Here is a 20,686-nt window from a genome sequence, read left to right on the forward strand (position 1 = left end):
TGCCGGTCCACGGAGTCCAGGGAGCGCTCCTTCACCGGCACGCCCCGTCCCCGCAAGGGCTTCTTTGGTATCGGCGGAGGGACCTTCTTCTCCTCCTGCCGGGAGAAAGGGCGGCGGCTGAGTCGGGGGCGGCGTGCCACCCAGGACATCCCGATCCAGATCCTCACGTCCCTGCGCCCAGAGGGATGACAATCACGTGGCTCTGGACGTGATGGCGCTTGCGATCGGCCACGGTTCCCGTGACCTGAAGCCCTAGGTGTACTTGATCTGACAAGGTCAAAACCCCACATTTTCATTAAAGCATGGCGAATTCGAGCGCCCCCTGGTGGCGCTGCTCTCAACAGTTCGCATCAGAACGTTCGGTTTTCATTCCCTGTCCGGATCCCCGCTCCCCGATGCAGGCAACACAGTGGGAGTTCACACACCGAGCCTCTGGGCCCCATTAGACAGGGTCTAATGAGTTGGGGGCTGAGCTAGAATGTCTCCTGGAAAGTCCCTCAAACAGCAGCTGGTCGAAGGTGGCTAAGGCAGCTGGAGCAGGGATGAGCGCTGTGGCCAAGCAGATAGTGGTGACCAGGAGTGGTCATTCTGGAAGGGGGTGGTCACCCATCACCTGTTCTGGGTTGCTCTTGTTGCCCATGGATAGGTTCCCCTGTCCCCTCCCTCATACACACACCTAACTGGAGAAGGGAATTTTCCAGAGTCTGGCCTCTTGGCCTCAAGGGACCGCCCCCACCTTAGGTTCCAGGAGTTTCCAGCTGTTGGCCTTGAGTTGCTGTAGCTCCAGGAACTTGAGGGTGACATCCTCGATGGAGAGCTGCAGGAGGTCCCAGAAACCCGCCAGGTCCTGGAAGGTGGGCACGGGGAACGCAGTGGGGTCCTGCAGTGGAGGGACACAGAGGGAAAGCAGCCAGTTAGCGAGATTTGAGCCCCATCCAGGACCAGAGAAAGCTCCATCCATCCTCAATGCCAGGAAGCTCAACCTGGGAGAGTGGGGTAGAAGCTGGGAGAGCAGGGGACAAGAAAGAGTACACAAACACCTGGTCCCACCTCCAGGCACAATACTCACAGTCACTCCTGTAGGCACACAGAACTGGTCTCACCTCCAGGCACACACATATTCTGAGTCACCTGCAAGGTACACACACCTGGTAGGCTCTGCTCCTGTAGGCACTCACCATGCTTTGCTGACACAGCCGGAAGAACTGCTGAACCTTCTGGGATAGGAGAAGTTGTGTGCTGCCCACAGCACTGCGGATCTTCTCCAGGACTAGAGAGCAGAAGAAAATTCGGGGAGGAAAATGATGCATCTCCTTCCCCAGCCTCCAAGAAGTCTGGCCTGAATGCTGCTGACTCCTCAGTTATTCAGTGCTATCTATCCATCAGTCTCCTCCAGTTGCAACTCCATCCCATCTGCAACTTCCTAACAAGCTCCTGTTCCACCTCATCAAGGAGACTATATCCTCAGACACTGATGTTTCTTCCTGCATACAACCTACATTTCTTTTCTTTTCTTTTCTTTTGAGTTGGAGTCTCACTCTGTCGCCCAGGCTGGAGTGCTAGGGCCACTGCAATCTCGACCTGCTGGGCTCAGGTTATCCTTCCACCTCAGCCTTCCAAGTACTGGAACCACAGGCACGTGCCACCACACCTGGCTTATTTTTTGATTTACTGTAGAGACGAGGGCTCGCTAAGTTGCCCAGGCTGGTCTTGAACCCCTGAGCTAAGGCAATCCTCTTACCTCAACTTCCCAAAGTGCTGGGATTACAGGCTTGAGCCACCGTGCCCAGCTAACCTATATTTCTTGAACGTGCATCCTCCTGGTATATTTTCTCCCTCCTATGTCAGAGAACAGACGGACATCAGCCCTGGCCTTGCCTTCAGCCTCAGCCAGGGCACTAGCTCAGTGACCACTCACTGATCTTTGTCACTCCTCAGTGCATGCATGACTCCTTGGCTTCTTAAGAACAACTAAGTAATTCTGTGTACATGACACTTATCTTCCTAGTCATTATCCTATGAACTTGGGGATTTTGTGTCTCCCCTCAGACTGGACTTCCAGGGGAGAGCCATGCCCTCTCTCAGGCCAGAGCCATGTCTACCTAGCTGAATCTCCCTCACCTAGGCCTCAGACATGATCTGACATTGTGAACTGCCTCCCCCTCTGCCTTGAAGTCCTGCTCTCACCACCTGGATCAGACCTGGATCCCCATGCCCAGCCAGGTGTGAACAGAGTCCTCTTGGTCCTCCCAGACTTGGTGATTTGGATCAGTGGCCATCTCCTAGAAGCCCAGCTCTTTTGCCTGGTCAGGGTCCTCAGTCCTAGCCCTGGCCTCTAAAGCTGAGCGCACTGCTCCCTTCCAAGAGCTCCCAGCATATCCTGCGGCCCAAATGCAGACCCGCTGGTGCCAAAGACCCAGACATTGAGGAAAGCAAGTCAAAGGGGTCTCCCGCTATGCTGCAGCCCCATCCGCCCCCACCATGGCCCCGGGATTCCCCTCACTCGGCCGCCGTACTCACTCTCCTCGGGCAGCTCATAGTCCTCCGCCTCGCGCTCCATCTGCTGGCACCAGTGCTCCAGCTTCTCCACCTCTGCCCGCAGCATCTTGATGAACCACTCGCCGTCCCGTGGGCAGGGGGACGTGCGGCCTGAGTCGGGGAGGCTGCGTGAACCGCGCTCGATCCAGGAGTCACGGCGGCCGGCCCCGGGGCCAGGGGTGGGGGCGGGGACGGGGCCGGGCGCCCCATCGGTGGCCGGCGGCTCATACGGCAGTGGGTAGCCCTCGCGGTAGGCCCATTGGCCCTGCGTGTGGACCGTGCGGAAGACTGAGTAGGTGGGGGCCCGGGGCCCAGGCTGGGGCTCAGAGGCGTGCCTCTGGAAGGAGCGTCCAAACTGCAGGGCCTTGTCTTCTGTGGCCACCGTGGCTAGGCCTGCCAGGCCCTCCAGCTCCAGGTCTGCCTGCACGCCAGCTGTCACGCTGTTGGAGCGCTTGAACCTCGCACGCCTGGGAAGAGGGGAGGCTGTCATCTCTGCCCCCGCCCAAGCTGATCCCGGCCCTCACGCCCACCCGGGGCAAAAAGGGAAAGGCATGAGGAAGGAATCCCACAAAGTAATGTACATCAGTCTATTGCACTTATTTGTTTGTTGAGACAGGGTCTCACTCTGTTGCCCAGTCTGGATGGAGTACAGTGGCACAACCATGGCTCACCCCATCCTTGACCTACTGAACCTCAGCCACCCAGGCAGCTAGGAGTACAAGTGCACACCACCAAGCCGGGCCAATTTTTCTTTTTTTGTAGAGATGGGGTGTTGCTATGTTGTCTAGGCTCGTCTCCAACTGCTGGCCTCAAGCAATTCTCCCACCTCAGCCTCCCAAAGTGCTGAGAATACAGGCATGAGCCACCATGCCTAGCCTATATATTTTGAATATACCAATCCTTGCAACAGGTAGGTACATAATATACCTACCTATTGTACCCCCTCTAGATAGGGGTGCTATCCAAACTATTTAACAACCAGTACTCCATAGACAGAACAGATGGTGCCATACACCAAGCAGAGCAGGCACACACCAAATCTGCTACAGTAATGCGCTGTAGAAGCTGGATTGAGGAGTGGCTGGAGGGGCCAAGGTGATGGCTCTTTACAATAAATCCAGAAGCAACACAGTATTTTAACACTTGCTACGTCTATGCTAGTTTACACCAGCTGTACTACTGTGTCCTCGGCCCTACCTGGAGATGAGTACACTAAGGCTCAGAGAAGCCCATAGTCATCCAGCTCCAAAGTAGCAGAGCCAGGATTTGGACCCAGCACTGGAGTGCTCCACAGTCCAAGCACTTCACACTGCACCATCGGCTAGAATATCACAGGAAGAAATGCCACGGAGCAGCTGAGGTTAGAGGGGGCCTGCAGCTGGGAGGACTTCTCCTCTAGGGACCCCGTCAGCTCAGCCCAGAGCCTGGCCAGACACTGTATGCCAGTGCCAGTGGAGCTGAATTAAGTTGTTGGCAGGAGTGACACAGGGCCTGGCAATTTCTTGTCTTTGAGTTAATAATATGCAAATCTTATGCAAAACGGAAAGTCAATTGGCCTTGTTCATTTTTTTCCCCTGAGTTCATTCCTTTCTGTAAAGAAGTCAGAGACTCCCTAAGATGCATGAGGGGCCGGGCAATGCTCTACGAAGTAGGAGTCAGATGCAGGAGGTGGGGGATGGACAGAAGTTTGAGGTTCGGAAATTCAAGGACCACAAAAGAAAGGCCCATCTGTCCTGAGCTAGCTCAACGTTTACATGGTCAGAAGAGAGAGGGGCTTGTGGAGCCAGCTCTAGGGGTTCCTCCAGCTTCCCAAGAGACTCTCCCAACCCCCGCAACTTCAGCTTTCCTCTTGCTGCCCAGGCCTTCTCTTCTTGCCTGCCTGCTTCCCTCCAGCTGGCGGGCTGCCTGCTGGGAGCCTGTTGCCATAGAAACCAGGCCCAGAAGGATGCTGCAGGACCCAGGAAAGAGAGATGCACTCATGTGCAGTCTCCAGTGAGCCCTCTGTCCCAACCCCCATCCAGAAGGAGAGAGAACACATACTCATTGGCTCCCACACAGTCTTCCCCTTTTTGTGTGCCCTGTCCTGCCCCGGTCAAGGTTTGTAACACCATCTGTCTTGACAATTAGATTGGCTTCCTTTCAGATACCTCTGCCTTCACTCAGTACCCTGCAGTGGAAGAGCACTGGACCAGGAGTCAGATCTAAGTTCTAATGCTTGCTTTGTCACTATGTGCCTTTGGAAAGTCACTCGCTTTCCATCTAGGCCATTCACTGTGTATGTGTATGTGTATTTAAAATATATGCATTGTATATTAGATATAAATACACACACATATATATATATATCTAAAAATATACACACACACATATATAATTATAGAAATAGATCAGTAATTGCAAAGGTATCTCTTCTCTCTAAAATTACACCTTGCATATTTTAAGATCTGGGGCCCAACAATCCCTCCCCAGTTCACCCAAGACTGGAATAGTCTTCCTAAAGCTGAGCTCTGCCAAGTCACTCCCCTGCTCAAAACCCTCCCATAGCTACCCACTGCCAACAAGATAAAGTTCAGACTTCCTATGCCAGCATCACCCGAAGTGCTTATGCCCTGAATGGAGTTCTCCTCTTCACCCTCATCTCCCTCACATTCTCATTGTTCCCCAAATAATTTACACATGATCTGGACTCTAAGCCTTTGCACATGCTATTCCCCTGCCTGAAATGGCCTTCCTCCTGGCTGCTCCCTGTCCATTCTTTGCTCAAGTCCTACTTCCACTGTGAACCTCCTGACTGCCCCAAGACTACTCCTCAGTACCGCACCTCCCTCAGAGGCAGCCTCATCGTTTGGTTAAATTGTTGTCTCTTTCTGGTGAGAGCCTTGTGTCTGTCCTGGCAGGATGGTCCTTGGGGCTCGCTTTTTTTCTTTTTCTTTTCTTTTCTTTTTCTTTTTGAGGTGGAGACTCACTTTGTCACCCAGGCTGGAGGGCAGTGGCACACTCCGGCCACCACAGCCTCAACCTGCCTTGTTCAGACAATCCTTCCACCTCAGCCTTCCAAGTAACTGGAACTACAGGCACGCACCACCATGCCCAGCTAACTTTTTGATTTATTGTAGAGATGCGGTCTTGCCAAGTTGCGCAGGCTGGTCTCGAACCCGTGGGCTCAGGTAATCCTCTCATCTCAGCCTCCCAAAGTGCTGGGATTATAGGTATGAGCCACCGCACCTGGCCTTTGCTCACTCTTAATGTGTTTGTGCCATGAGCTTCAGTTAACCTGTGGCTCCTTCAGAACTTCAGCCACTGTAAACCACAGAGGTAAAGGAGGGTTTCCCCCAGTAAATACGTTCCTGAAGACCTGTTACCCCCTGCTTGCTTTCCTGTTATCCCCGATAACAGATCTGTCCTTTAGCACTACTGGGTTTGCTGCCTTTCACCTATCCTCTGAGAAGTCCTGAGGTCACACTCCATTTCGATGGGAATAGTCACACAGTCAGGAACAGAAGCATCAAGTGCTCTAGGCTTTGTGGTTCTCAAGTCCCTACCTCAGGAAGATCTCTTGTATATCTGACTCTAGGAAGATCAAAGAAGTTGAGACTATGGGATGACTAGAAGCCCAGTCCTCACTGACACTCCCAGCCAGAGGCCAGAGATGTGTGCAGCACAAGCAGGAATCGGTCAACCAGTAGTGTGGGACAAGATTGCCCAAGAAAAGAACACTGGATGAAAGATCCAAGATCCAAAGCCCTGGAGAATGTGGACATTTCAGGTATGGGTGGAAACAGAGTAGCCCATACAGGCATCTAAGCCAGAGAGGAAGAGGAAGAAAACCAGGAGCAAGTCGCCTAAAGAAAGATGGGGTGAGAAAGGTCTCAGGAAGGAATGAGCAGCTAACATGGGAAACATAGCCGGTTAAGAATGAAAGGTGTCCACTGACTGGCAATATGGAAGTCACTGGTGATCCAAGCAAGAGTGGGTTTAGTGGAATGTAGAGGCAGATGCAGACTGCAGTGGTGGAAAAAACTAATTAAGACAACTCTTTCAAAGAGCTTGGCTGAGAAGGGAGGAAGAGAGAAGGGAATGTACTGTTAAAGGAAGAATATTTTGTTTTGGGGAGAAAACCTGAGAGGTAGGCAGAATAATGGCCACCAAGAGGTCCATGTCCTAATCCCTGGAACCTGTGAATATGTAAACTTCCGTGGCAAAAGGAAATTTGTGGATGTGATTAAATTAAGGATCTTGAGATGAGAATATCCTGGATTATCCAGTGTAATCACTTGGGTCCTTATAAGTGAAAATGGAGGCAAGTCGGAGAAAGAGATGGGGCAACAGGCTGGAGTGATGAGGAAGAAGGATGCAGCCCACCAGTGATGGCTTTGAAGACAGAAGTGTGGCTGCAAAGCCAAGGAATGTAGAAAGCCTCTACAAACTGGAAAAGGTGACGAGATGAATTCTGCCCAGATCGTCCAGAAGGGGTGTAGTCCTGCCTTTAAAACCCAGATGGGACCTCTGACCTCCAGAAATATAAGCTAATAAAGCAGTTTTGGGATTTTTTTGAGTTAGAGTCTTACTCTGTTGTCTAGACTGGAGTGCAGAGGCATGATCATGGTTCACTGCAGCCTTGACTTCTTGGACTCACGCAATCCCTCCACTTCAGCCTCCCAAGTAGCTGGGACTACAGGCACATACCACCACACCTGGCTTTTTTTTTTTTTCTTTTTTGTGGAGATAAGGTCTTGCTATGTTGCCCAGGCTGATCTCAAACTCCTAGGCTCAAGCGATCCTCTCACCTTGGGCTTCCAAAGTGCTGGGGTTGCAGGCATGAGCCACCACACCCAGCCAGAAGTATTCTTTTATGTCATTAAATCTGTGGCTTTTGTTTCAGCAGGAATAAGAAACTAATACAACCTGTAGAGAGAAATTTATTGAAGATAGAGAGAAGCAATAGTCCAAGGAACCAGATATAGGGGGGATAAGCATTTTACATGAAGAAGCAAGCTCAATCCTCACAAGCATTCCCATGATAAGAGAGTTAGTATCATCCCTACTCATGGATGGGAAATTGAGCCTTAGGGAGATTAAGATGAAGACAGATGCCTCAACCTCTGAGGCAGGGCTGGTAGAGGAGGCAAGGGAAAAAGATACAAGCAAGCTGAGGGTTGGTCTGGAAGTGGACAGAGGTCCCACCAGTTGACCTCAATCGTCACAATGAAGTGGGTAGAGAAGCTGTCCACTGGAGATTTGTGGGAGGTGGAGGAAGGAATGAGGTGAGCAGCTTTAAGGGAGGAAGCAGAGTGAGCACTTAGGCCCATGTGGAGCCTCGCCTGGGTCTGAAACCCAGCCCTGTGGCTTGTACCTCATTTCCCCATCTGTAGTTGAGAACGATAATAGGACCAGCTCACAAGATTGTTGTGAGATAATACACATAGAAAACTTAGAACAGCACCCTGCCCGCCCATTGTGTCAGCTATTATAGAGAGGTAGGATGGTTTGCAGCTCTCGCCGAAAAGAAAGGGAGCTGGACAAACACAGTCATCAGAATGCAGCGCTGAGAGCCCAGTGAGGGCATTGTAGTTATTAATTATTATGATTGCTGTTGATCATTTCCATCTGTTCTCCCTCAGCACTCTGAACAAAACCTCTTTTATACTCCATATCACATTGTGTTGTGGCTCGTTATTTGCATAACTGTCTCCCTCACTAAATAGGGCAGTTCCTCACACATAAACGTTGGCTGTGTGGTTGGTTGGTTGGCTGGAAGGAAGGATGGTGGAGACCACTAACTGTCCCCCAACATCCATTTTCCCTTAGTAACAGAATCCTACAATTCTAAGCTGGACACATGGCCACTTTGAATAAGGATTCTTTCCACTATCTCCCTTACAACTAGGTGTAGCCATGTGACTAAGTTCTAGCCCATAGGATATAAGCAGAAGTGGCATGGAAAACTTCCAGAAAACGTCCTTAAAAGGAGAGGATACACCCTTCTTTGTCCCTTCTTCTTCCTGGATGACTGAATGCAGATATGATGGCTGGACCTCAAACAGCCATCTTAGAACATGAGACAGAAGGCAAGTGCTGAGGCCAGGGGGTGGGGAACCTTTAAGATAGAAGGACCCTGGATCTTGAATACGGGGCACCTACCAGACCTCCAGCTTACTCTCTCTGGACTTCTTCTAAGCAAGAGAAAAATAAACTGTCATATTTAAGTCATGTTGTTTGGGAGCTTTCTGTAACTCACAGTCAAACCTATTCCTAACTATAACAGATGAATTTTCAGAGTAGTGAAGTTGAGGGCTTAAGTCCCTGTTTAGTTTTGGATTTTGCAGTATTTGCTGTGGTCTTCACCAAACAGCTGTCAGCACAGCCTAGAAACTGGCTTAGGCTGAGAATTATCACTAATGCGTAACAATGCATCCACAATATTTTCTCCCCCAGCCTTTGAAACAAGGCTGCAGAAGCCTCCTCCCCTCCAATACTTCAAGGTGACAAGGATTACATTCCTGATGAGTCTGCAAGTTGTTATCACGGTTACTTCAGGGAGAGTTTCCACTGTGATTCTCCAGGGGATAACCAAAAAGCCTCTGGGAAGAAACGGGATTATCCCAAGAGACACAGATCCAAGGAATGCTCAACATCCAGAAGGTGTCAAGAGGTTTTTCTAGGAGTATTTGGCAGCAGGCTGCAGGGGTGGGGGGAGGACTGGGCAGGGAGGAGGAAGGGCGGTGACATGTCAGCAAGGCACAACCGTTGTACTAGTTCCCGTAGAAGCTTCTCCTCTGAGAAAGCCTAAGAGCTTAAGTATATAATCAAGCAGGGGTCCCTGAGTCCACCACCCCAGGCTGGGAGGTATAACAGTGATGCCAAGGTGGGACTAGGGTGGGAGATTTAGGAGTCATGAAGGTCAGTCAGGGATCGTTTTGGGGTTGAAGGCTCAGGGATGGAGACGGGGCTTCTGGCTAGTCGGCTCCTCACTACTGTCGCAGGGCTGTCCTTGAAATAACTCCATGAGGATGACACTTCCTTGCTGAGGTTCAAGGGGCCAATCTTTCAACACATGCCCTCGCCCAGGTCCCAAAGCTGGAAATAACCACAATGTTCAGAAAGGGGTAGGGAGGCTTCCCTACCCAGAGTTCTCCAGGTGGGCCTAGGGGGGCACAGGCAGGTATAAGTAGGGTTGTTAGATAAAATAAGGGACTCCCGGTTAAATCTGAATTTCAGATAAATAACAAATTTTTTAAAAGTATAGGATATCCCAAATACTGCATGGGACATACTGATACTACAATTTATTCACTGTTTGTCTGATAATCAAATTTAATCAGGCATCCTGGTGTTTTTCGTTTCTTTATTTTGGTGGGTTTTGCTGCTGCTGCTGGTAGTGGTGGTTTTGCTTTTGCTAAATCTGGAATGTAGGATAAGGTCTTACTGGAAGAGATCTAGGTGTGGAAGATACAAGGGATCCCCACGGCTAAAGAAAGTTGCAAGCAAAACCACATTTTCTGTGACCTTAAAGGGTCCCAGGAACAGTCTTCCGATATTCAGCAAGGACATCTGATGCATTAGTTTATCTTGGTCCAGAGTGTGCTGGGAAGACAGGAGCAATACAGATGCATTGAGCCAGGGCTGATAACTGTTTAAAGTATGTTCCTGTCACCACAGGGCCTTGGCATATTCTGTTCCTTCTCCCTGGAACATTATCTCCCATTTTCACTTAATTTTTGTTCATTCTTTCAATCTCCACACAAATATCGCTTCCCTGAAAGCCATGCCTGACCTCTCTGACTGAGTCAAAGTCCCCTATTATAAAAGTCTCATGGCTCACATACCTCTCCTTTGTGGCACATGGCACAGCTGTCATTCCACATCATTTATGGGATTCTGGGATTAACATGGTAATAGGCTTTGCAAGTGCAGCCATCTCTGATTCTGCTCACCTTTGTATCCTCGGTGCCCAGCACAGTATTTGGCAAAAAACAGGGATCCAATAAATATCTGTGGACAAATGTGTCTTGGGTGGGGGTACAGTGGAGACAGAACTGAAGGAGCACCACCCCCCACCCCTAAACATTCTAAGCTAAGTCATCACTGATGGAGGACAACTGGAAGGACCCATAGGTAACTCTCAGACATAAGGGGCAATAAGTCTGAACTTCCCATCCAAGGTTAGCAGGGAACACTCCGAAAGGTAGAAAAGGAGTGAACTTTCCTGCCCAGCAATTTTTAAAACCAAAGCACAGAGAGACAGATACTGGGATAGGTGAGACAGGAGTAAGAACAAGAGAATCCCAGAAAATGGGGTGGGAGCACACGGGGGCTGGTCCTGGATGTTGGCCTAGCAAGGCTGCCGGAATTCATGGCTTGCTTTCATGCACCAGTTGGGACATGGTGTGAGAGGAGTCAGACTTAAAGTGCCAGGGACATAAGGGACAGAAAGGACTGTGCAGGTGTATGATTAAGGACGCCTGCAGCAGACAGGCCAGGGAGCCTAGCCAGAGAGATGGGCCAGATTCCTCCTCTCCCCACCTGTCACTCCCTCTGAATTCCCAGTGTGATCACCTGTCCCAGGCAATTCTGTTTTCTAGATGCTTATTCAACACTGTCTCCCCTCCTCAGCCAGCCCCATCAAGACCTCACCAAGCGCCTAACACGAGAGCAAGGAAGATCTCATTCTCCGCCTGTCTCTGTCCTTCTCTGACTTTCACTCCAAAATGATGCTCAAATTGGCCCACTTCTCTCTGTATCCGCTACTAGCAGCCTCATCCAGACCACTGATCAATTTAGTAGACTGAGCCAACTTGGGTAACTCCCACCCAAGTCCCAAACACATAAAAATGCTGGATAAAATAAAATCAGAAAGGTGTTTTTGCTACAATGCCAAGCTTGAAAACAGGAAAGAGAAATCTTCAGGTTCCAGAAACAAAAGAGAAATTCAGAATCTGAGTAGTGAGAGGGTTCTATGCCAAGTAAGCCACAGGGATATTGGGCCAGACATATGCTAGAGGCTACCTGGAAATGCCGAGGGAGGATGGGGAGAGACCCCAAGCCTGTGCATCACAGGGAGCTGGAAAGAGACCCTGTGTATAAAGCTGGCAGCCAAGAAGGCCTGCTTCATTTAGAAACTTGGACTAGAAACACTCATGCCAGTGATCCAGGAATGTGGCCTGGAAGGAGGATGCTGGGAAACCTTAGGCTGCTTTGTGTGGGTGAGGGGTTCAAATGAGTACTACCCACGAAGCACAGGAAACCTCAAGCTGAGACATTAACTTTAAAACTGGTCCTAAGCTCAAGCAGTACTTCAGCATGAAGGAAATTGAACCCATGAGGAAGGAGTGGGCAGTAGCAAACAATAGGGAACACATAAATTGTTGAACCATGTTTGCAAATCTAAACTATTAAACCATAAAAGATACAACAGCTGATTTAGCAGAGACTTTTAAAGAGGTATAATCAAAATACTAGATAAATATAACATGGAAGACGGGAGAGGGAGTTAAGAAGGAAATTAAAGTGTTCTAAACTTCTTGTTTTGTGCCTAAGAGGGAAAGAAATACTGACTAATTTTAGACTTTATTACAAAAATAGGAAATTAAGTATATCTGTTAATTTTTCTTTTAAGGAGAACCAATACTAAAATGAAAACTTCCAAACCAGTAGAGGGAAGAAGAGAAATAAACTTGATTACTTAAACAGAAAGACAGAAAGTAGGAGGGGGAAAAGCAAAGAAGAAGCATGTCAGCTAGAAAACATTTTAAGAGATGGTAGAAATAAGTTCAAGTAAATGGAGCTGGATGCCATTATCCTAAGTGAAGTAACCTTGGAACATAAGTCAAACACTGCATGTTTTCACTTAAAGCGGGAGCGAAACAATGTGTACACACGGACATACAGAGGGAAGTAGTAGGAACTGGGGACTCTAAAAGCGGGGAGGGTGGGAGGGGACTGAGAGGTGAAAATAGGTCATTGGGAGCAGTGTTCACTATTCTATTCAGTGTTCACTAGAAGCCCAGACCTCATCATTACACAACATACCCATGTAACACACTGCACATGTACCCCAGAATCTATAAAAATGAAAAATAAATTAAAAATTAAGTCCAAATAAATCAACAATCAAAATATATACCTGGATTAAATATGTCTACTAAACTCTCACTATATATTGCTTAGAAGCAACGCATTTAAAACATAAGGCCATAGGAAGCTTGAAAATAAAAGGATGAAAAAGATATATTGGTAGAAAGTAGCCATAGCAATAAAATCAGACAGAAAAAGACTTTAAGGCAAAACCCACTGGCAAGGATGAAAAGCAGTCTATTTAATGATAAAAGAGTCACCCTATCAAGAAGATACAATAATCAAAAGTTTGAAATGATTTGAAGGATGAATTATCTCAACTGCTGACGGTCAGTTATGGATCCAACTCCTTGTTCTCCTTTTACTCCCGCTTTTCACTACTGCCCTTGACTAGTATTCTTTATTTTATTTATTTATTTATTTATTTTTGAGTTGGAGTCTCACCCCGTCGCCCAGGCTGGAGTGCAGTAGCACACTCACAGTCAGTTCAGCATTGACCTGCTGGGCTACGGGGATCCTTCTGCCTCAGCCTTCCCCATAGCCGGAATTACAGATGCATACTACCTCACCTGGCTAATTTTTTTTATTTGTTGTAGAGACAAGGTCTCGCCAAGTTGCTCAGGCTGGTCTTAAAACTGCAAGCTCAAGCAATCCACTCACCTCAGCCTCCCAAAGTGCTGGGATTACAGGCTGAGCCACCGAGCCTGGTTGACTAGTCTTTTTAAAAAAACAGATAAAAGCTTGAATGCTTACAAACAGCAAACTCTCAAATTAAAGTAAAATTAACAGCTACCAGAGAAAATGATACATCCACAATCACAGTGAGATAGTTCTAATATAACTCTCAGAACTGGTAAGTCAAACATACCAAAAAAAAAAAAGATAAACATTTGAAAAATATAATTTATAAGTTTGATCATATACGATAGACATGATATATGTACATATAATGGAGGAAGCCTCAACAAATTCAAAGGAATAAGTATAATACAGTACAGACATATACTGTGACCACAAATTTAGAAACAAATAATGAAAAGGCAGCCCCCCCACCAAAGAAATACATTAGGAAACATAAATAAAAGTTCTTCTACACAATTCATGGGTTAAAAAGAAAACTAGAACTGTACAATGAAAATATTGCCTCTCAAAATTTATGAGTTGCAGCTCATAAGTATAACTCATAATAAGTATGGTTAGAAGGGAATTTAGAGCCCTAAAAGTATATGTTAGAAAATAAGAAAGAAGCCATTGCCTTACTAGACTCTGGTGTGGCCATGTGCTCTTTGAGCTATGCCTGCCGCCATGTTTCCTGGCTTTGGCCCCCTTCCCTACCTTGAGGAGGTGAGTCTCCTCTTTCTCTTTCTCTCTTTCTCTCTCTCTCTCTCTCTCTCTCTCATTTACTTTCTAAATAAACTATATTTTCTAATCTAAAAAAATAAAATAATGAAGATTAAAAGTTTGTGTTTCAAGAGGCTGAAAAACTGACAAACATGGGAGAAGAAAGAAAATGATAACACACAAGTATAGAAGAAAGAAAATACTAAGGACTGCTCACCAAAAACAAAAACTAGATTTTTAAAAGACTAACAAAATAAAATTTTAAAAATAGATTTAAATAATAAAATACACAAACTTCAAGCAAAGTTGATCAAGAATGAGAAGTAAGGAAAATGTATAGTATTAGGAATGAAAAGGAAAATACAACCTAGAGATATAAGAAACATAAAATTATAATATTATCAGAAAGAATGTTTTGTGCCACAAATTTTGAAAACTGATAGTTTTAGTAAAATAGTCCATTTTTAAAGAAAAATCACCAAATTTATAAATATATAAATCACCAAGATTGGCTCAAGAAGAAAAATAAACCAGAATAGATTAGTAGCCACTAAAGAAACTGAAACTATAGCTTTAAAAGTTTCTCCTAGCCCCAAAAGACATCATGCCCAGATTGTTTTATAGACAACCTTTACCAAACCTTAAGAAATAGAGAATCTCTGCTTTACACAAACTGTTCCAAAGAACGGAAACACAGAGAAAGCTACTAAATTCATTTTTGGAATCTAGCATAATCTTAATACCTGAACTGAAAAACTGTAGGCTAATATCACTGATGAACATACATGTAAAAATCTTTTTTTTTTTTTAATCAGTATCTCACTCTGTTGCTCAGGCTAGAGTACACTGAAACTATCCCAGCTCAATGCAGCCTTGACCTCCTGGGCTCCAGTGATTCTTCCGTCTCAACCTTCCAAGTAGCTAGAACTACAGGCACGTGCCACCATTCCCAGTTAATTTTTTGGCTTCTTGTAGAGACAAGGTCTCATTATGTTGCCCAGGCTGGTCTCAAACTCCTGGGCTCAAGCAATCCTCCTACCTTGGCCTACCAAAGTGCTGAGATTACAAGAGCGAGCCACCAAGCCCGGTCTAAAAATGTTAAAGTAATAACTATTCAAAAATCTAACAATGGGCCAGGCACAGTGATGCACACCCATAACTCCAGCAATTTGAGAGGCTGAGGCAGGAGGACTGCTTGAGCCTGGGAGTTCGAGACCAACCTAAACAACATAGTAAAACCCTATCCATACAAAAAAGAATAAAAAATTAAAAGTTAGCCAGATGTGGCGGCATGTGCCGGTAGTCCCAACTACTGGGGAGGTGGGAGGATTGCTTGAGCCTAGGAGTTCAATGTTGCAGGGAGCTATGATCACACCACTGCACCCCAGCCCAGGCAACTGAGCAAGACCCTGTCTCTTTAAAAACAAAAACAAAGCCAGGCTCGGTGGCTCAGCCTGTAATCCCACGCCTTTGGAAGGCTGAGGTGAGTGGATTGCTTGAGCCTGCGGGTTCGAGACCCGCCTGGGCAACTTGGCGAGACCTCATCTCTACAATAAATCAAAAAATTAGCCGGGCGTGGTAGCACGCGTCTGTAGTTCCAGCTAGTTGGAAGGCTGAGACAGAAGGATCACCGGAGCCCAGCAGGTCGAGGCTGCAGTGGCCGCTCCCGGTCTGGGCGACAGAGTGAGACTCCAACTCAAACAAAACAAAACAAAACAAAAACAAAAACATGAAAGGCCTAGCAATGTATATAAAAATAATAGAGCAAGACTGTGACGAAACTGCTAGAACCCTATATACCTATTCTTATCTTTGTCTTTAGCCATAAGAACCTGGTTGTTAGCTATGTACTTTGCACTCTGCTCCCCAGCCCCAAAACTATACTCCACAGCCTCTCTTGCAGTTAGATGTCACCATGTGATGAGGTTTCAGCCAATGTTATGAAAGTGTTGTGTGTAACTTTCAGGAAGTCTTTCTTTTTTTTTTTTTTTGAGTTGGAGTCTCACTCTGTCGCCCAGACTGGAGTGCAGTGGCCGCTTCCGGCCACCGCAGGCTCGACCTGCTGGGCTCCGGCGATTCTTCCACCTCAGCCTTCTGAGTAGCCGGAATTACAGGTGCACGCTACCATGTCCGGCTGATTTTTTGATTTATTGTAGAGATGAGGTCTTGCTGCCCAGGCGGGTCTCGAACCCGCGGGCTCAGGCAATCCACTCACCTCAGCCTCCCAAAGGTGCGGGATTACAGGCTGAGCCACCGAGCCCGGCGGAAGTCTTTCTTAAAGAGAAGGACTGCACCCTTCTTTCTCCCTTCACCTTCTCACTACTCAGAATGCAGGTATGACTAGTGGAACTTGAACTTCATTTCCTTGGACATGAGGTGATGTACAAAATAGAAGGAGCCTGGTGTCCTGACACTGCACTTTCTACATCCAGGCTGGATTTTTTTTTTTTAAAGTGAGAGAGAAATACACTTGTTTAAGACACTATTGAAGCCCTGTTATTCACAGTCAAGTTTAATCCAAACTGATAATGAGATCAAGCCGGGTTTATCCAGGAATAAAAGAATGAGTCAATTTGGGAAGTCTATTTATAAAATTCACCACATTACACATGGAAGGAGAAACTCTATGATCATCTAAGTAGATTCTGAGAAAGCACACAACAACATACCACTTGCATTTTCTATATAAAAATAAAAATAAGAACCCTTAGCCAACTAGGAATAGAAGGGAATTTTCTTAACCTGACAAATGATATAGCCACCAAAATTTATGGCAAACATCATCTTGAGAAGCATACCCACCAAAGTCAGGAATGGGATAAGTGTGCCACCACTCAACAGTAAACTGGAAGTTCTATTCAATATATTATTACAAGAAAAATAAACAAGAAATATACATGTAAAAGAAATACGCTCATTTGCAGAAAAATGACTATACAGAAAAGCCATCAAGATTTTCAGGTAACGTATGAGACCTAATAATAGAGATCAGAAAGGTTGCTGAATACAAAATCAATACTCAAAACCTAATCGTGGCAGCCATAGAGCGGAACAAAATCATGTCCTTTGTAGCAACATGGATGCAGCTGGAGACCATCATTCTAAGTGAACTATCACAGAAACAAAAAATTGAACACCACATGTTCTCACTCAAGTGGGAAGGCACAAAGACAGGATCAAGAAACACTAGGCACTTCTAAAGGAGGGAGGAAGGGGGCGGAATAAGCTGCACACAACCACCCACTGGGTACCATGTGCACTACCAAGGGGGGAGAAGGCCTGCTAGAAGTCCAAACCTCACCTGCAAGCAATTTACTTTATGGCAAATCCTCACATGTATCTCTGAACTCTAAACTAAATAAATAAATACAGCTTAAAAGTAAATAAATAAAGCTTAAAGCTGAGTTTAAGAAAGTAATTGTGTTCCCATACACTAGCAGTGCCCAATTATAAAATACAATAGAAAAAAAAATCCTAATCACAATAGCTACCATATAGTACAAAACATCACCTTTCTTCTGGCTCATGAAAAATCCTCCTTACTAACCTCCTCGTTTCTACTATTCCTTTCATCAAATTCATCTCCACTCAGCAGCTAGTAATCTTTTGTAAATATAAATTAGATCATGCCGCACACCTTCTTTAACCTCTTAATGGCTACTCATTACTCATAATTAGATTCTGCTTCTTTATCATGTCCATGCTTTACATGACCTGGCCCCTTCCTATTCTCCAATTCACTCCCTCACCACTCCCCCACCCCACTCCGCACCAGCCACTTAAACCTTCTTTCAGTTTCTGATGCGTGTCACTCTTTCCTGCCTGTCCCAGAACCTCCATATATGGGATTCCCTCTCCCTGGTATGCTTTCCGCTCCCCCTCCAGTCATTACCTGAGTGTTCCTAGTCAATCCTCCAGGCTCACCTTAAGAATCATCTGTTTAATCTAAATAAAGTAACTTCTCTCGTCTCCTTCTTTATTCCGTATTCCCACCACAATGTGTAATGATATCCCATTACCTATTGTACCGAATATGCAAACATATTTTTATTCATGGATTATTTATTCATTGCCTTGATTTCCCTTGACACCATAACGTCTATGAAGGCAAGAATAATGTCTTTGACAAGCATTTAACATAGTACACAAGTGCTTAATGTGTATTTGATGGGCCAGGCACGGTGGCTCACGCCTCTAATCCCAGCACTTCTGGGGGCTGAGGTGAGAGGATTGCCTGAGCCCACAGGTTCGAGACCAGCCTGGGTAACTTGGTGAGACCTTATCTCTTCAATAAATCAAGAAAAAGTAGCCGGGCATGATGGTACATGCCTGTAGTTCGAGTTACTTGGAAGGCTGAGGCAGAAGGATCACTTGAGCCCAGCAGGTCAAGATTGCGGTGGCCATGAGCACGCCACTGCACTCCAGCCTGGGTGACAGTGAGATTCCGACTCAAAAACAAAACAAAGTATTTGATGAATGTATCAGTCAATGATTGACAAAATTTGCTGATTAAGCAGGAATCTTGGCTAGAATGTCTTCTACACCCTTCCTAGGATTCCAGCTTGTTAGAAGGAATTGGGGGCCCCCGGGGTCTTTGTCTGGGTGAGGGAGCAAAAATCCTCTCAAGGGAGTGAGTGGGAACACATGGATTTGGTTGAGGGACCATGGGTAGCACTAGATTCTTGGGGTGGGGAAGTATTTGGAGGCTAGGGTTGTAGCCACATGTGACTCCTATCCCATCTCTCACGAACTCAAGTCATGGATTTGCAAACTCAGCTTGCCATAAAATGCTACTGTTCTGCAGTCTTTGTGGGATAGTATGAGTTTGGAGGACAACAGCTTTTGGAGTGATGGAAGCAACAAAGGCAGCTTTTTGCCATCTTGGATAGAAGCATTTGCAGCCTCAGGATCCCATGAAACATCAAGGAGCTAAAGCAGAAGTAGAGAAAATGACATATCCCACAAGAGCTCCAAGAAGATGTGATGAGGCACACATACAAGACATCGACAGGGGGGTCCCAGAAATAGCTGGGGTAACTTTTGGGGGAGGTCTGAAGGTCCAAAAAGGGCAACTGGGAACAGCAGATGATGCTCCTGGGACGCTAATTTTATTCCTCCAGTAGATATGGCCTGGGCAACTCAGATGACCATGTGACCCTTATGGCCAGACCTAGGAAAGTTCCTAAACACCATAGCCAGGGCCTCTGGTCTGATAGCATTGCAGCACAGATGGCAGAGGGGTCACTGTGGCACTGCCACATGACCATTACAGAACATGTCTCCCCACAGGAACCCAAGAACAGAGAGGACTCTTTCCAATATTCCCTCCAGAGCTCATGGTGCTCATTCTTCAGCTGGAAATTAAGGAAGCAATGTTTCTGAGGCCACCTAATGCCAGAATAGTGGCTGCTGGTAATTCTACTATCTCGGGTAACACCACAGACTCAGGCACATAATAGGTACCCCCAACTGGTTAAATGGTTGTGTGAGCCAAGTGAGGAGGAGTGTTATATCTGCCAGGAGCCCCTGAGAGGCAATCTTCCTGTTTGTTTCTTTTTGAGCTCACTTACTTGTACACCACAGGATGTAATGAGGGATTGGCAGATCCTGTTATCCCCTAGAAAGGACAATTGCTGGAGACCTGCTCAGCACCTACTGGCTACCTTTCCCTACCTATCCTTCCCCACTATCACTGTACATCTCCTGTCTGCTTCCGGGTGCTTGGGATGGGAATGGGCACAAGGAGAATTCACTTTAGATGTGATGACTACTCTGGTGACGTCTCTGTGGACAACCTCTGTGGCTGCTCTGACTGCTCCCCAGTAACAGGGCTTGGTCTCGCCTCTAGGAAGAGTGAATGCGCAGAAGGACTGGGCCAGGGAGGACATTGTGCTGCCCACTCTCCTATTATCCCCAACAAAAACCGGAGGTGCCCCACTGTGACCTACCTCTTGTCCTCTTCCACCTGCACGCCGATGGAGTGGAACTCTCTTCGGCTCCTGTTCTCGGTGTCAGAGTCCGAGATAGTCTCCACCTGGTGGCAGGGTGGAGGAGTCAGTGACTGGGGCTGGCCGAGGGCAAAAGGCCTTTCCAAGGAGAATGGCCAGCAATGGCTGAGCCCCAGGCCAGGTGGCAGATCCTGCAAAGCACATCATCTGCCTGAACAGGAGGTCAGAGCCACGAGGTGCGGACTGCTGGGCACCGCTCTCCACTTGCCAGTAGGGCCGACGGTATCAGGACAAGGGGCAAGGGAGCCTGCCGGCTAGCACTGGCTGGAGCCGCCCTGTCGACAACCCGGCACAGGGTCTACGTGCCGCTCCGAGCAAGCCAAGAGAAAGGTCCATACATCCGGAAGGCCGCTTCCACCCCCTCGCCCCATCCCCAGCCGGCCGGGGCGCGAGCCCTCGTCGCGCCTCCTCCATCTGTACCTGCACCCCAATGGACGGCCGCCACTTCCGCTGCCGCGCCAGGCTCCGCAGCTCCTCCCTGCCGGGGATGGTCTTGATGATGATTGCGGCGAGTTAGTGCTAGATGTACTTTTTTGATAAAACACATATCTGAATAAATACGGGCACATGAACTCCCTCTTATTATTTGTAAAAGTGAAAAAATTCCAATTATCTATCAACTAGATATTAGTGAAACTCTACGTGGCATATGCATGTTTTGGAATTTTTAAATAGATTACAGTGAACAAGCTATACATACAGATAAAATTATGAGTGAATATCAA

The 20,686-nt window shown here is 47.0% G+C and overlaps 1 protein-coding gene across 1 annotated transcript in view; it reads right to left on the reverse strand.

Moving 5' to 3' along the window:
• DLGAP3 (DLG associated protein 3) overlaps window positions 1-20,686 on the reverse strand; it is a 63,097-nt gene that overhangs the window by 1,066 nt on the left and 41,345 nt on the right. Inside the window, exons 9-13 of the mRNA XM_021709957.1 lie at window positions 19,902-19,987; window positions 2,521-3,005; window positions 1,179-1,270; window positions 737-880; window positions 1-95 (exon numbers count right to left, since the gene is read on the reverse strand). Coding sequence (XP_021565632.1) covers window positions 1-95; window positions 737-880; window positions 1,179-1,270; window positions 2,521-3,005; window positions 19,902-19,987 — 902 coding nt within the window. The remainder of the gene's footprint in view (window positions 96-736; window positions 881-1,178; window positions 1,271-2,520; window positions 3,006-19,901; window positions 19,988-20,686) is intronic.

This window comes from Carlito syrichta, unplaced genomic scaffold (assembly GCF_000164805.1).
Source record: "Carlito syrichta isolate Samal-C Ts95f unplaced genomic scaffold, Tarsius_syrichta-2.0.1 Scaffold287779, whole genome shotgun sequence".
Taxonomy (NCBI): domain Eukaryota; kingdom Metazoa; phylum Chordata; class Mammalia; order Primates; family Tarsiidae; genus Carlito; species Carlito syrichta.